Genomic DNA, 16,164 nt, shown 5'->3' with positions numbered 1-16,164 from the left:
TGCTGGGTGAAACTTCCCTGAGTCCCCTGGCCCATGCCCTCGCCCATCTAGGGCTTGGAAATCTTTTGCACCAGTCCTGGGAATGCACAATATTCATGTGTAAAAATATCAATATAGCTCTCTCCAGTTTTTGGTTAAACAGCCTTTCGTAAACCTATTACAGTGGAACAAGCGTGGATCAAATCCAATCCGAGCTGATCAGGAATCACAAGTCAGTTTTGGCCTAAATAACAGATTGATCAGACTCAGTTGACCTTACAAGGGTGTAACAAGTAAATGGGGCAGCCTGAAATTCGGAATTCTCAGTTTGACTTCCCTTTGGACAGGGTGATGAAAGAATGCACTTACCGAGCCCAACAGAGTCGAAAATTTACCGTTCCATAATGGACGAGGAGGACATGGAAGACATCGTGGATGCCGACGAATATCTCATTCCGCACCAAGGATTTTTCAGCAGCCCGTCAAATTCCCGGACTCCCCTCTTAAATTCCTTGGTATGGACTTTGTTTCCCAAAATCTTACAGTGAAAGTGCTGGCGGGGGGGGGGGGGGAGGTATGTTAATCAGCCTCAGCAAAAAATATTTTGGATGACATCAGTTTTTAAAAAATATCCCGTAGTGCGAGCTTATGCCACCGGTAGGGAAACTAGATATTTTATATTTAATTATATTATATTTAACTAGTGGTGAAGCCTGTTTTAAAATCGGGTCGAAAGCAATATGGGCCAACTGGGTAGCTGGAGTGAGGCACTCTGCAGGAGCCCTGGGGGCTGCCATACCCCCATGTAGCTTGGGACATTCACCAGAGGGCAGGGGCTGGGCGGGCACATTGCAGAGGAGTGCAGCGGCCACTCAGCCAGTAGTCTCCTGTCTTCAACGTAACAGCCCTGCTCCTTTCCCAGCAACAAACCCCCAGAGTGGCCAGTCCAGGGCGGGCCAGGTGGCCAATGGGAAGCCGTGCTTTGCACAGCTCCCTATTGGCCACTTGGCCCCCAAGTGGCCCTCGGAGGGGCCAATCAGGAGCTGCTTTGCAGCTCCTGATCAGCCCCTCTGAGTTTTTATCACGGACAGGCCCCACCCCTTTCTCCTCCCACCAACCCCTTAGGGTTTTATTATTACCGCTCCACAGGAGCGGTTACAAATTTTTAATATTTTAAAAGCCTAATATTTAATGTTTTATTTTATGTATATTTTAATCCTTTATAAGCCACCCCGAGATTCTGGGGAACAGTTGGGTATAATAAATGTATTAAATAAAATGAATTATAAAGATTTCACAGCATCCCATTGTGTAGAATCCAGTGCCCTTAGGTAATCTTCTTCTATTAACACAAGAAATAACGTAATGATTCTTCTCTTTGATGACAGAGTTCTACCAGCAATAATTCTACAGTGATCACCTGCATAGATAGAAATGGGGTAAGTCTGGGCAATGGAGAAGCACAAACAAACTGCCCGGGGATGGTGTTATGACTGACAGGCTGCCACATTTGCTGTTTCTCTTCACTAGCAGGGACACCCCGTGAGAGAAGACAGCTTCATCCAGAGATACAGTTCTGATCCCACTGGGGTCTACCTGGACGACAGCCTGGACAATGGCTTCTTACCTGCTCCAGGTGAGAGGGCGCATATGTGAAAAAAACTGTGACCTTTGTCCTTTCCCTGACAGGCAAATTTTGTCCTAAGAGCAACATCCCAACCAATTTCACTCCTTCTGTACATGAAGGTTCTCAGGACTGCGGTTTTAAGCAGGGTAATCACGTCACTTCTTTTCACTTGGCCTTCTTCAGAATCCCTAAACCAGGGGTAGTCAAACTGCAGCCCTCCTGATGTTCATGGACTACAATTCCCAGGAGCCCCTGCCAGCTAATGCTGGCAGGGGCTCCTGGGAATTGTAGTCCATGGACATCTGGAGGGCCGCAGTTTGACTACCTCTGCCCTAAACAAAGCCATGTTTCCCTTCTGCTGGTGATCAGGAAATACAGACTTCATCAGCAACAGATTCAAATGCTGTGTGACACCACTCGGGGTCAATGCTGATAAGAGGTTGGATCCTGCCAGCTTTTCCACTCCATCTCCCGCAGCTCCTCTCTCTGCGACAGTGGCTTTTTGCACATGCTGATTCCTCCTTCTTGGTCAGCAGCAGGAAAGCTGATTTCCTCTCTGACTCTGAATGAAGGCATCCTGATGTGTACATTGTATTAAGAGAGGTATAATTCAGCTTTTGGCCTCTTTAATTGGCCCTTCCCCTGCTGGTGGCAGTGGAAGGAAAGGCTATCAGGTCACAGGCAACATATTTGTATTAAAATAAATTTGATTTGATATGTCATATGGCAACCCCATGGGGTTTTCAAGACAAGAGATGAACAGAGGTGGTTTGCCATGGCCTTCCTGTTTGTAGCATCCCTGTACTTCCTGGGTGGTTTCCCATTCTAGCCCTCTCCTGCTCCCAGGGTTCTTCTTTCAGGGCTTGCCCTCCTGGAGGACTCCTGGGCCCCAATTTCCCCATTGCATCCTCTGATCAGTTTCCTTCCGGGGAACCAATAAGGGTGCATGGGGAAGCCAGCTAAAATTCTGATGTTACCACAAGGCCTCAGCTGTAGGCCTGGTGGAACAACTTTGTCTTAAGGTCCCACAGGTCCTGATGTCATTAGGCAGAGAGTTCCACCAGGCTGTGGCTGAGAAAAATTTGAATTTTTACACTTGATCTAAGCATTCTTGAAGGGGCATAATGTAAGACTCCTCTAAGTTACAACACTGCTTGCTGAACATAAGAGCTATCTGTACCTTTGTGAAATGAACAGCACAGCAGAAAAGCAGAGATGCATTCAGATTGACCTGTTATGGTCAGGATGGAATTGGTGATTGAACAGGCTGAATTGATATAATTGCCCTGCGCTGATAAAAGGTGTCCCTCTCCCTGGTGGCAGGTTGTGAAGAGGAAAGGCATGCCGATGTATTTTATATATTAAACCTTTGGGGTATGTTTGTGATAATATGAATGTCTCCCGCTCCCTCCCCCTGCCTTCTCTTGAATTTCAGAATACCTGAACGAGCTGGAGACCAAAAAGCCATCTGCTTCCATGGTGCAGAATCCGGTGTACAACAGCCTCTCCCTCCCCGCTGATCCAAAAGTGGGGGCCGAGCTGAACCATCAGGGCTCCCGCAGCACAGCGCTGGACAACCCGGAATATCTCAACACGAGCTTATCTCCGCTGGCGAATGCGGTTTTCGACAGCTCCCCCTTCTGGGACCAAATAAATCTGGACAATCCGGATTACCAGCAGGACTTCTTGCCTCGGGAAGCCAAAACAAACGGCCTCTCTAAAGTCCCTGCAGCTGAGAATCCAGAATATCTAAGGGTGGCACCACCCAAAAGCGAATACATCGAAGCCTCGGCGTGACCACGGACAGAGGCCTCTGTTTGCCCCACCGGCAAGCCGGGGACAGTAGGGACCATGTGGTTGCCATAGAAACAAGCTGTGGAAAGATAAAGGAGTGGGCATAGCCTCATCAGTAGGACACACTTTCCCTTCCGGTTGGCATATGCTGATTTCAGCCAGCTCGCTCAAGTCTTCTCTGCCCTCTGCCTGTTTGGGAGACAACAGCCAATGAGTGAGGAATTGCTCTGTCTGCTCCAGTCTCTCTTCGCAAACTCTATAGGGTTAAGCCTCAATATGAATGAGAAAGCTTTCATCAGCATCCACTATGTCCTTCTGAGGCTGTGTATTTTTTAAAAAACCCTGTAGTTTTCATGCACTTTTCTGAAATCAAGACATCTGGAGGATGAAGCGAAGGTCACCATTCAAATGACGTGCAGGGTGGTGGTGGGTTTGTTTTTTGGGTGGTTATTTTTTTTAAATACTTTGAGACTATTTTTCCCCCGAGTCTCTTGGGAAACACTCACCCAGCTCATAAGGCTAAAGAAGAGCTCGTTCCTACGCATCCGTCTGACTTTAAATCCCAGCTCCACTTGTTATTTTGTGGTACAAAGGAAAGAGATTCTTCGCATGGAGGTTCTGCTCAACCTGTTTCTGAAAAACTGAATGGTTGGGGAGGCAGGATTGGACTTCTCCTGGCCTGCTGGACAGAAGGGCTTGCCCTGGAGCATTGACCGTCGAGACCACTATTCCTGGGAGGCCAAAACTCTCAAAACTTCCTGCATTGTTTATAAATGACTCACTAGGCTTGTCTGTAAAATGGTCACCGTAGATCTGCAAACATATTGGGGGGGGGGCTTTTTGTTTTTCTGCTTCCACTGTTTTCCTTTGGAGTCACGGAAGACGAGTTTCCAAATTTTACCTTTTGAAAAGCTATAAACAAAAGAACATATTTTTAAAAAAGAAATATCTCTACCCACTGCCATTCGGCACATTTATTAAAAAATGAATTTAAAGGGTCAGGACATGCAAATGGCTGCAGTTTGGTTGAAGGGGCTGTTCTCCCAACTTCTCTCTCTTTCTCTGTCTCACTCACTCACTCACTCACTCTCCTTCACAAATTTTATACACACAAATGGTCTTCGACAGCTCCCATGTATCTTTGTGGGGTTTGCGCTGGGGCATGCCTGCATTGATTCTTTGCTTTGGTCCATAAGTCACCAGGCAAAGGGAAGGGGGAAATGCAGAAATAAGTTACTACCAAGGAAGATCCCGTCATGCCAAAACCCAGCCCAGAGATTAGATCTACCTGTGCTAGTGAACAATTGATAAATCACTAATAAATGCACACCACTATGGGTAGACACGGATATTAAGAAACTTCTATTTTAGCACAGAACTTAAGATGTACTCATGCTGGCCAAGGGCCAAGCTGATCCAGTGACCTGCATAAAGACACTAGGCAGATAGTGTGGGTTTAATGCCACCCAGGGCCATGCAGTCAGAAGAACAACTGCCCGTATTATTGTTAAAATCTCTTTTCATCATCCCCCTGGAGAGCTTTTCCATTGAGAGCCCAGCTGCTCTTGACTCATGACCCAGGGCCCAAATCCCCTTGTGACGCCAGAATGAGAAATTTGGCTCCAAAAGCCGAGAAGTGGATGAAATTTAAAGCTTACCTCAAGCCGCCTGGTCTGTCAAGAAAGGCAGAATAATTTGTATGGTCTGCAGCCATGACAAGATGGGAGGTAGGGGTGGATTAGCATTACTGGAACGATATTCCTGCACATTGCTGGTGATGCCCAACCTGGTAACTCGGCAGAAATAAAGGTAGACAGTCGTAATCCCACTTAACTTGCTAACTTCCCTCACTTTCCAGCTGCTCCGCAACGAACTACATTACGATTCCATTTACTTGAGATTCCAGCTGGCCAGCCTCCACGCGAAGCCACGATGAGTCTTCGTGGGCTGTTTAGAGATGAAAGGCATCCGTGGTAGCCCCTGCCTAGCAACGGGTCCCTGGCACGTTTGCAACATTCCCAGATCAATTCCAGCACCTCCGCTTTATTGGCTGATGGATTCCGGTCCGTACAATTAACTTTGACGTGTGATGCAATTTTCATTAGGTGCCTGATTCTCGGGACCAGGAAAACCTAAAATGTGTTATTGATCGCACAGGCATCTCTACAGCGCACGCCCCCTGGTTTCCGAGCCCTTGGCACCGTTCACGCCGGTAGCCCAGCTCCCTCATACATCCTCCAGCTATTTCTGACCTCTCGGAAACTAGAGGGACACCAAATCAACAGCATAGCTGAGGTGTCAGCCTCTCCTGTATGCTTGTGGACTTCGGCTACAGCGGTAGGTGAAACAGAAACACTGCAGCACCTCCCATACCACTGAAGTAACGGCAAAAGGGACCTGCACAATCACTTCTGATTTAAAATTGTGCTGTCCTCTGCAGTATTTAAAACTCCCCCATGACACCCTGGCCTTTGGGAAAGGGGGCCTGTGAAGAGGCCTAGACAAGGCCACATCAAAAATTGCTGGCTGGTGGGAACAGAAATCACTGCCAGATGCTCACACTTCATAAGAGAGGGAAGCTCCTCTTCAAGGAAGAGGCCGTGGGCAGCAGGGAGTGGGTCATAGACTGCATAGGCAGGGGTAGTCAACCTGTGGTCCTCCAGATGTCCATGGACTACAATTCCCATGAGCCCCTGCCAGCAAACGCTGGCAGGGGCTCATGGGGATTGTAGTCCACGGACATCTGGAGGACCACAGGTTGACTACCCCTGGGCATAGGAGTCCCACTTTAATTCCTGCTCCTGGGTAGAAATGTGGTAACGAGAGCTCTGCAATTAAGACTTCTTGAACATTTCCCGGCAAACATTTTGGACTGGGGGGACTTAAACTAGCTGCGGGCAATAAGATATAAACTGAACCTACCTCTTCACTGCAGCTGTTTTGAATATTGCTCTAGCCTTTCTGAGATTTATATTTCTCCGTGAGAAAATGTTTTGGCTGGGGCAAAGTAAGAAATTGTCTCGTTTTTTTTTTTTCTGATTGCGCCTCCTTAATAAATGGGTGGTAAAAATATTGTGAACTATATAGAATTCCAGTAACATTTTAAGGCGACATTTTAAAGAGAATGAGATGTTATCATTATCCTTAAATCACCTTCCACTATGATTTTTCCCCTGTTGAAACCCGGCATTTCTTGCATGTTCTCAGCAACCTTCTGCTTCCTTCCTTTCCCTTTCGCATTGGACTTTTAAAGCAGTTTTTTGTAGGAAAAATATTAAAATATATATATTTTTAAAATACACCTTAATTATCTTTTTACAGATGGAGGGGTATGAGGACCAAAGAGAATGTCTTGTTTGTAGACTCACGAATAAAACAAAATATTAACATTTTCTTAGGTTCTCATTATTAACCTTAAAAAAATTAATTGTAGATTGGCGTAGCTCAAAACCCTTACTTAAAATCAAATGCTGCCTTGGACCATCAATCATACGAACATAACAAGAGCTCATTAAATAAACCCCTTCCCATTTCAGGAGCGCTCAGGCATAACGTTCAGCGTTAAGCTATCTCTGCTTGCCTCCAGATGTCCAGGGACATGTTGTGCTCCCAGGGCAAAACCCATCAATTTATCGGTGCGCAGATTTCCGTAGTTAAACGTCAAGGGTGCCCCAGTGAAAATGAACTCTTTGCCTAGCTGTTTCTGCATCATATACTTTATCCATTCTGAAGTTTTGGACATTTTGTATTTGGGGGGGGGGAATCTGACAATTCCCCCCCTTTACAGCAGCAACCGTAAAGGTTTCAAGGCAAGAAACTAATGCAGAGGATTCACCATTGTCAGCCGCTCCGTAGCAACCCTAGACTTCCTTGGTGTTCTCCCATCCGAAGACTAACTGGGACCAACCGTACTTAGCAGCCCAGACTGAACTGGCTTGATCCCTCCGTTAGATTCTCCAGTTCAGCAATGAAACAGTCAGTGTGAACTGGATGGCGAGGGCTATACCAGCTGCAAAGACAGTGTTATACAAAGGGGCTAAGAAAAAAGATCAGAGCTCCCCTGAGATTTAGTAGGGAGAAGGACAAATTGAGGTTTCATAATCAAGCTCCCATGCTAATGAGAAGTACCCTGGAGCAGGGGATGGTGGATTATGGCCCCTACTGTCAGCTCCTTTTTTAAAAAATGAAAATGCAGAGCTGGTTAATCTCCATTATTTCAAGGTGCCAATTGGGATCTGCTGTTTTGGAGCTTCCTTGCGCGTTGTACTGTAGAGTGTCAATGTAATGATTAAATAGTCTTCCACTAAATCAGGGGTAGTCAAACTGCGGCCCTCCAGATGTCCATGGACTACAATTCCCAGGAGCCCCTGCCAGCATTTGCTGGCAGGGGCTCCTGGGAATTGTAGTCCATGGACATCTGGAGGGCCGCAGTTTGACTACCCCTGCACTAAATTGTGTGGTTTTGTGAGGGCAGAGAGACGGTGCTTATGTGGCTGTCCAAAGAATGCCGTCCAGTGTGAGGCTGCACTTTTGGTTAAAAAACGGTCCTGGAAAAGGTCAAAGGTCACAGTCTGTGTCCCTTTTTTTTGCAAACAAATTGCAACCAAGACGGGGGAGGGACTGTTTATTGATGTATCATCCATGCCAGCCACGTTGTAATGAGACAAATGGGCAGCACATCCTCGTTAATTTCTTTTGCGCTGTCAAGTTATGGCAACTCCATGGGGGTTTCAAGCCTAGAGATGTTCAGAGGTGGGCTGCCATTGCCCGCCTCCATGTCACAACCCTGGGGTTCCCTGAAGGTCTCCCATCCAAATACCAGCCAGGCCCACCCTGCTGAGCTCCTGAGATCTGACAAGATCACCCAGGTCAGGTCAGCCTTGTTAACACCCCCTGAGAAATCGGGAAGGATCTAGTTTTTATCCTGCTCCAGTCAATGAGAATCTCAGTATTGATTTAACGTGAAATGGGAAGGAACCCAGGACGGGATATCTGTGTCCAGAAGTAGATCTCCCTTGTGTACCACAATGCTCATTCTGGTTCTGTCATGCTGTACGTGAGTTGTGGAAACCTGTCCAGGGCCTCCAGAGCTCAACCCTGGTGCCCCGGCACATAAAGAACCTGTGGAACTGACCTTCAAGTAGATCTGTGAAGTGGTGGTACTTGGTGTTGCAGAGAGAGAGAGAGAGAGAGAGAGAGAGAGAGAGAGAGAGAGAGAGAGATTATAGTGTAGGTCAGGATTTTGGTCTGAATGACCGTAAATAAATATTGATTGATGGATAGTGTAGGTCAGGAGTGGACAAACTGTGGCCCTCCAGATGTCCATGGACTACAATTCCCACGAGCCCCTGCCAGCGAAGGCCACAGTTTGCCTACTCCTGGTGTAGGTCATAGAAACTGTTTGGTAACGTAATTTTTGCAATTCACCAGACCCCATTCCTGTGCAACCCATGTTGAAATAAATAGATCATGCAGGGAGGGAACCTTACAGCTCGTCTCTGTGGGCGTCTTTGTAAATGTATCTACCTATGAAAGCACAATATGTACAAATGATAAAAGGCCATTTTTGGTACTGTTGAATTGTTTTTAGCATTCATAAGCCAACATTTTGTATATCAAGTGATGGAAACTAAGGTGTGTATAATTCTTCTCCATTGTTTTTTTAATTTTTTATAAGATGCTGTAATATAGCCTGATGGAAGATGGTAATTCTGAATCACATGTAAGATTTAAGCATTGCGGAGTACAAATGGGGGGCGGGGGGAGAACTTGGGGGCGGGGAGAATGTATCAGATTTAACCAGAAATTGGGAGAATTCTGACTGCATACTTAAGTAGACCCCCCAAGGGGGGCATGTTCTGTTTGGCCCCGCGGAATTTGTTTCCAAGTGATGGTAATTAGAATTGGAATGTTCTCAATAATTACTAATAAAGCACTTTTTTCAACTTTTGAAGGTCTTTACTCTTGTGATCTGCTCCCAAGGGGGCTTGGTGTCCATGAGGAAAAGTCTGATTCAATTATAGGTGTCAGTCCTAAGAGACAGCGAATCCAGGAGGGCCGGTATATAAATCAATAGTAAAAAATAAATAAGCAGATCTAAGAAGTAAGTCCCATTTTATTTAGTGGGAGATGCTCCCACGTAAGCACTCTTGGGATTTTCATCTCAGACATCCCGTCTCCATAGTGTGACTGTCGGTAAAGGGAGAGGGAAAGAAATACCAGAACCTGAGGTCAGCCTGAGCTGGGCAGTACAGGTTTCTGAATTTAAAGCATAAAACCTGATTTATCTACATTTAAAAGCAGGGATAGTTAAACTGCGGCCATGGTAGTTAAACTGACCATGGACCACAATTCCCATGAGCCCCTGCCAGCGTTCACTGGCAGGGGCTCATGGGAATTGTAGTTCATGGACATCTGGAGGGCCGCACTTTGACTACCCCTGCTTTACAGACTCACATTGTTGTTACTCCAACAATTCAACTTCAGCAGGCCTCACTTCGGACTTTCTCAACATTTTTACCTTTGAGAAACCCCTGAAACATTCTTCAGGCTTCAGGAAAGCCCAGAAGTGCTGCAATTGTGCAGAATGTGGTTGGGAAGTATAGCTGTGTGCATGCCCACCCCCTCCAGGCTCATCAGTGGCTGGGGCGGGGGGGGGGGGGGAGGTCAACATGATCATATGTGATCCTATCACCCAATACATGTTTCAAATTAACTCCCACCCACTCAGGAAACCCTTCCCAGTCAGGCAAGAAACCCCAGGGTTTCATAAAACCCTGGTTGAGATAGCCTGGTAAAAACTATAGTCCTCTGGAGTCACTGCATGGCCAGGAAAAGAGTCTTGGACTGTTTCCATGTTCTACACCCCTAGCGTCAATGCTTTCGTGAGAGTCTAGGGATGCCAGCCTCCAGGTGGGACCTAGAGCACAAAACACTGATGTTTTAGAAGGTCAGCTATGGTCAGGTACTCCACTGATGTCCTGATCCTCCCCAGGCTCTATCCCCAAATCTCCAGGTGTTTTCCAGTCTGGATACGGTCACCCTACCCCTATCCCCTGCCAGTGGCTAAGGGAGACCTGGCAACCTGGACAGAGCCCAGCACACATCCAGCCATACATGTCTTTTGAAACCCTACAAAAGAGCAGGAGAATCGTTTGTGTGAACAAGACCTCTGTGTACAAAGTGTCCTATGTGTGGAGCTCTAGCCGTGCCTCGGCTGAGTGCGTGGAGTTTGGAGGCAGAGGCTGCCGCTGTGATCTTTTCTGCTGCTCTGATCTTCCTCCTCCTCTTCATCAAACTCCAAAGTGCAAAGTTTTCTTTAATGAATCAGCTGGTGGCTGAAAGCAGTTGCCCCGCTTCCCAGAGCATTCTTGTCCAAAGGATGGACCCCCAAAGGTAATTAGATCTGCTGCACACAGGATAAAGATGTTGCTATTCTCCGTTGCTCAGAGACTCCGTTCCCAAACGTTCACCTTTTGGCTAATTGAGACGTTTTATTTCCTCCCCAGGGGTTCTTGGGTGGGGTTCTGTCCCGGCTGTTATTGGAACGTGATTTAGCCTTCAGAAGGCTTCCACGAGAAAGGGGCTGATCTGGATCTGGGCCACAGCACTCCCCTTTCCTTCTGGTTCTCGGAGAGGAAGCTGGTAGTGTCAGTACCTTGTTCTCCACACGCACACAACAGAGGAGATTTGGGGGGAAGGGGGCAGGTGTCTTAATGGACTCTTTCCCAGACAGCACCACAATCCTGATCCAGATCAAGAGGGGGAAATAATTACAGTTTTTGCCTGATGTGGAGTTACTTCCCTGTCAGGATTGGCCCAGGCTAGCTGGATCTCCTCAGATCTCAGAAGCAAATCAGAGCTGGTTCTACTTTTAAGTAGCCTGGTGCTGCACCCTCCCTACATAGTCAAACTCTGCCAACCCTGCTTAGCTCTCAAGGGCCCTGGCTAGTCTACCATTAACAGCCCTGGTCGTCTTCATCACAGAACGCCTGATCAAAACAACAGTATCTTTTCCCAAAGAGCTCGGCGAGGTATTTGCCAGACCACCAGGCCTTGGCTGCCTATCTGCTGGCTTGCATGTCCTGCTGCAGAACTTTATCTGGGCCAGAGCTTAAGAGGCCAGAGACTATTTTGGTGCCGGGACACAGCCTTGGAATGCAAATGCCTCTGAGCATATTAAAAGTACACAAACCACCTAAGTCAATAGAAGTAAGTGGGCTCCAGATGGATGGAACTCTGCCTAGGATGCTAGTATGAGATATTATTTCATCTATATCCTATTCTCTGTTGCTGTAACCTATATGATAATACCCACATGGGGGCCCCATTGTGTGGATAGATAAATCCATACATCAGGGCCACACCGAAATTAACGCTATTTTCCAGCAAACTTGGGAGAATTCCGAAGTTTGCAGAAAAATCGTAAAACAAAAATAAAATGGGCGGAGCAGCTAAATCCCTCCCAAATAAAATGGTGTTGTCTACAGATGCACAGTGTACTTAGGAAAACTGCTCCTGCCAGCTGCCACAGTGAACAGGCATGCCGTCGCTGCTCCAGTGGGTGTCGGCAGCTGCCACAGGCTACATCGAGAGATAAGCATGCTGGAAATTTCTTTGGGCCCATGCATTCGCTGGCAGGGGCTCCTGGGAATTGTAGCCCATGGACATCTGGAGGGCCACAGTTTGACTACCCCTGCCCCAGAGTCTCACTGGGCATGAGCCAGCATGAAGGGATGTGTATGTGGGATCCCCCTATGAGCATTGCAGGCCTCCACTTGTAGGATCCTATCACGTAGATTTTGCATTGTTTAATGTGTCATATTAATACTTAGGTTTTGAGAGACAGCTTGGCTTCGTGATTCTGTTCTAGACAACCAGGCTTGATTCCCCACTCCTCCACAAGCAGCCAGCTGGATGACCGTAGGCCAGTCACAGTTCTCTTCAAGTAATTTTCACAGAACAGTTCTCACAGAGTTCTCTCATCCCCACATACCTCAAAGGGTGCTGTAAGCCACTTTGGGACTCCTTCAGGTAGTGAAAAGCAGGGTATTAAAAAAAAACCTTCTTCTTCTTCTTGCTTGTTTATATTTCTCATGGCATCACCCACTGGATGTCTCACAGCTTCGACTGTATTGACCTACTCTTTGTAACTTGCCTTAAGCCCCGGGGAAGGTCAAAAGGACACAAAAGAAACTGTTTCCCTGAGGTGTTGTGTTTCTAGGAAAAAGGTTGTCGATGGGGAGCATTCCAACCGGTGCTGCCCTGCCAACGTGTTGAACTAGCATAGTCGCTGGGTGCGCATGCTGTCTGCCACACTACACGGCCATCCAGGACATGCACTCTGTCCCTCTGAGCGTCTGCGACCTCAGTCGACCTTCAGGTTCCTTCTAGCTCCACCGCTGTTGTGTGATACGATGACTCAGCCGGCTCCCAGGAGCTGCAATCAATGGCTCTAACTGAGTTTGAAAGGGCTGGCCAGAATCCCTGAGCTCTTGTTGTAATTAGGACTAAGCAATGAAGCTGTGCAGGCAGCTTGTCCACTTGTTTCCCTTAGCAGCTCGAAGAAGGCAGGCAATGCCTTTGTCAGAGGCAGTTCCGCCCAGGAAACGGGTACGCGCTGTTCCAGGGGTAGTCAAACTGCGGCCCTCCAGATGTCCACGGACTACAATTCCCAGGAGCCCCTGCCAGCATTCGCTGGCAGGGGCTCATGGGAATTGTAGTCCGTGGACATCTGGAGGGCCGCAGTTTGACTACCCCTGGAATAGACAATGTCTGGTGTACAAAGATAAGAAGAGAGGAAGACCCTGAAGGGGGCAGCAAGAAGACTGTTAGATAGGTCAGATATGGTAGTGCCAACCATGTGCCTCTGTTCTCTACATAGGGCAAACAGGTCAAACCCTCCGCCAAAGAATTAATGGACACAAGTCTGACATCAAAAGCCACAAGACGGAAAAAACTGTAGGGGAACACTTCAACCTTCCAAGACATTCTATAAGGTAGCGATCCCCAACCTGTGGGCTGCGGACCACATGTGGTCCATCAACTAATTGGAGGTGGGCCACGAAGGACGCCTTCTCTCCCCCCCCCCGGTCCTTTACTTCATCCCCCCCAGCCCTTTACAACACACTCCGGGTGTCCTTGTCTCCCATCACTCCCAGATGGGACTATCTCGTTGCAGAGAAACAAGCTCAGGGTTCCCATTGATTTGTCATTGTCATGAGTTAAAATTTCCATGAAAATAACATGTTCCTTATGTTCATTGTTGTGGCGTGTCTGTATCTTATTTTGAAGGGATGTTTAAACATCACCATAGCGATCAGAGAGCGTTAGGGCAGTGGTTGAGAGGAGTAAACTACCCCCCCCCCACCGGGCCTCAGTAAAATTGTCAAGCATTGAGTGGTCCCCGGTGATAAAAAGGTTGGGGACCACTGCTATAAGGGACCTGAAAGTAGCTGTTTTATTACAAAGAAACTTCAAGAACAGGCTAGAAAGGGAAATTGCAGAAATGCAAGTTATTACAACACTCAATACTTTGACATACCCTGGACTCAACAAGGACAAAGGTTTTTTATCTCACTATGCATGCTAACCTTATGTAACTTGTATATCCACATTCTTCACAATTTATTTTAATTGGGATTATGTGACTGTTAGTAATATATAATGTAATTTTGAATTCGACTTTCTGGTCCCAGGACAAGATAGCTGCCAGCTTAGCTTCTGCTTGTAAGAAAGTTTCACACTGGTATGGAGACAGATGGGGCCCGGCATCTGTGTGAGCCGTGGATCACTGGCTTTGACAGTTTTATTTCTAATATGTCTTTGTGAACTGCAAAGGGGTTCGAGGGGTTTGATTGGCTGGTTTGGCAGGGAGTTATCATGTGGCCGTGTTTGGCTGCTGTGACACAGTTTACTAATGTAACATAATTAACTTTTACTTATATATTCCTACTGTTATGATGGTGCTTGCACTCAAAAGCTCACGCCTTGAATAAATCTTGGTCTTAAAGGTGCCACTGGACTCTGATTTTATTGTGCTACTTCAGAACAACACGGCTACTCATTTGAATAGGTCAGAGAGTTTAGGACCTTTCTACCTATGAAGTGTGATTTCTTTTCTGTCCTTAGATGGCTACTCTTAGGGCAATTTCCTCCTTCGCAGAAGCTTCTCAGACTCTCTTCGTAGGCAACCATGTAGACAGACGCCTGTCCCTATCTCTCCTCTGCACTATCACAGTATGGCGTTCCATAAATAAATCCATTTAGCTCCTTTATCCAAAAATACAGCATGTGCCTATCTATGACGTATTTAGCCTGCTAACACTGTTAAGGTTCTTGGCATCTTGCTATTTTAAATGGCTCTCTCAAACCAGCTTCCGGCCTCTTGGCTGCTTTGGCCACTAAGGGCTAAATAACTGTTGTTATGCCTCCCTTCAGATCCTCCCTGAATCGGCATGCTCAGATGCCGGTCACAGGTGAGCAAGGGTCTTATGTGCACATTGAGAAGGGATGCAGGCCACCTTCCGTGTCATTTCCCCCACCCTGCAATAGCCCCCTGGTGGGAATACACCTTGGTTTCTTCAGTAAGACATAGTGCCCCCTGGAGGACAGGCCAGGTGAGGCACTGGGGGAGGGCAGAAGCATGGGAGTGCCAAAAGAGGTGCTGTGGCTCAACGGAAGAACCTCTGCTTGGCATGCAGAAGGCCCCACGTTCAGTCTCTGGCAGCTCCAAATAAAGCAATTACTGATGGGAAAACCCTCAGCCTGAGACCCTGGAGAGCTGCTGCCAGCCTGAGTAGGCAATACGGAACTTGATGGACCCAGCAGGCTGATTGTGTAGAAGGCAACTTCACACATCTGCAGCCTGACCAACCTCACAGGATTGTTGGGAGAAGTATTTTTTGAGAGCTAGTGTGGTGGCCTCTAATCTGGCATGCCAGGCTTAATTCCTGGTTCCTCCACTGCAGCCAGCTGGGGGCCCTTGGTCTAGTCCCTGTTCTCTCAGAGCTTTCTCCACCCCGCCCATCTCACAGGGAGAGGAAGGGAAGGTGTTTGCCAAGCGCTTTGGGATATCAAGAACTAGCTCCTCTTCTCATCTGCACTGTCCCTGAGAACCCACTTGGCAGCACACAGCTTGCAAGGCACGTCTGAGCACGCAGACCCGGGCTGGCCCTGTCAGGCTGTGGTGAGCTTACCAACTCCAGCTCAGGAACAGCCTGGAGATTGGGCGGGGGAGCCCGAGGAGGGCGGGGGTTGGGGCAGGAGCTCACAGTCGGGGCCGTCGGGCCAGATCGTCGATGCCTGCCGAGAAACGGAGCTGGGCGGCCGGCCGAGAGGCCTCCTGATGCTGCCCGCCCCGCCCGGGCCGTGCCAAGGAGGCGGCTGCTGGCGGCAGGTGGCCGCGTCGCCTGCCCACCCCCGGCGCGCTCCTGCGCTCTTGGCCGCTGCCCATCTCGCCCGCCAGCCCGCAGCCTCGCAGCCCCGGGGGGCGGCGCGCGAGCATCGCCCGGCCCCGCACCGACGCCACGGCACAGCAGCGGTCGGCGGCCCGGAGATCGTGGCGGCGTCCCCGATGGTTCCCGGCGGCGCCAGGCTCCGGCTGCCCCCGCGCAGGGCCCTGCTGCTCTACGGCCTCCTCTTCGGCTTCTCGCTGCCCGTGCTGGCCCTCCTGCTCGCCCTCTGACATGGGGGCCCGCGGGCGCCGGAGCGGCCGGGAGAGCGACGGCGGGAGACGGGCGGCCTGGGCGCCGAGCAGGCGGGCC

The 16,164-nt window shown here is 48.4% G+C and overlaps 1 protein-coding gene across 3 annotated transcripts in view; it reads left to right on the top strand.

Moving 5' to 3' along the window:
• EGFR (epidermal growth factor receptor) overlaps nt 1–7,575 on the top strand; it is a 158,605-nt gene extending 151,030 nt beyond the window's left edge. For 2 of the 3 annotated variants that reach the window (XM_077304759.1, XM_077304757.1), the window contains exons 25-28: nt 327–494; nt 1,368–1,418; nt 1,510–1,615; nt 3,042–7,575. In XM_077304759.1, the coding sequence (XP_077160874.1) occupies nt 327–494; nt 1,368–1,418; nt 1,510–1,615; nt 3,042–3,403 (687 nt within the window). In that variant the 3' untranslated portion in view covers nt 3,404–7,575. The remainder of the gene's footprint in view (nt 1–326; nt 495–1,367; nt 1,419–1,509; nt 1,616–3,041) is intronic. The other variant, XM_077304758.1, reaches the window with a different exon arrangement.
• The last annotated feature ends 8,589 nt before the right edge of the window (nt 7,576–16,164 follow it).

Source organism: Paroedura picta, chromosome 11, assembly GCF_049243985.1.
Source record: "Paroedura picta isolate Pp20150507F chromosome 11, Ppicta_v3.0, whole genome shotgun sequence".
Classification (NCBI taxonomy): domain Eukaryota; kingdom Metazoa; phylum Chordata; class Lepidosauria; order Squamata; family Gekkonidae; genus Paroedura; species Paroedura picta.
This window is presented reverse-complemented; position numbering and strand designations above follow the sequence as displayed.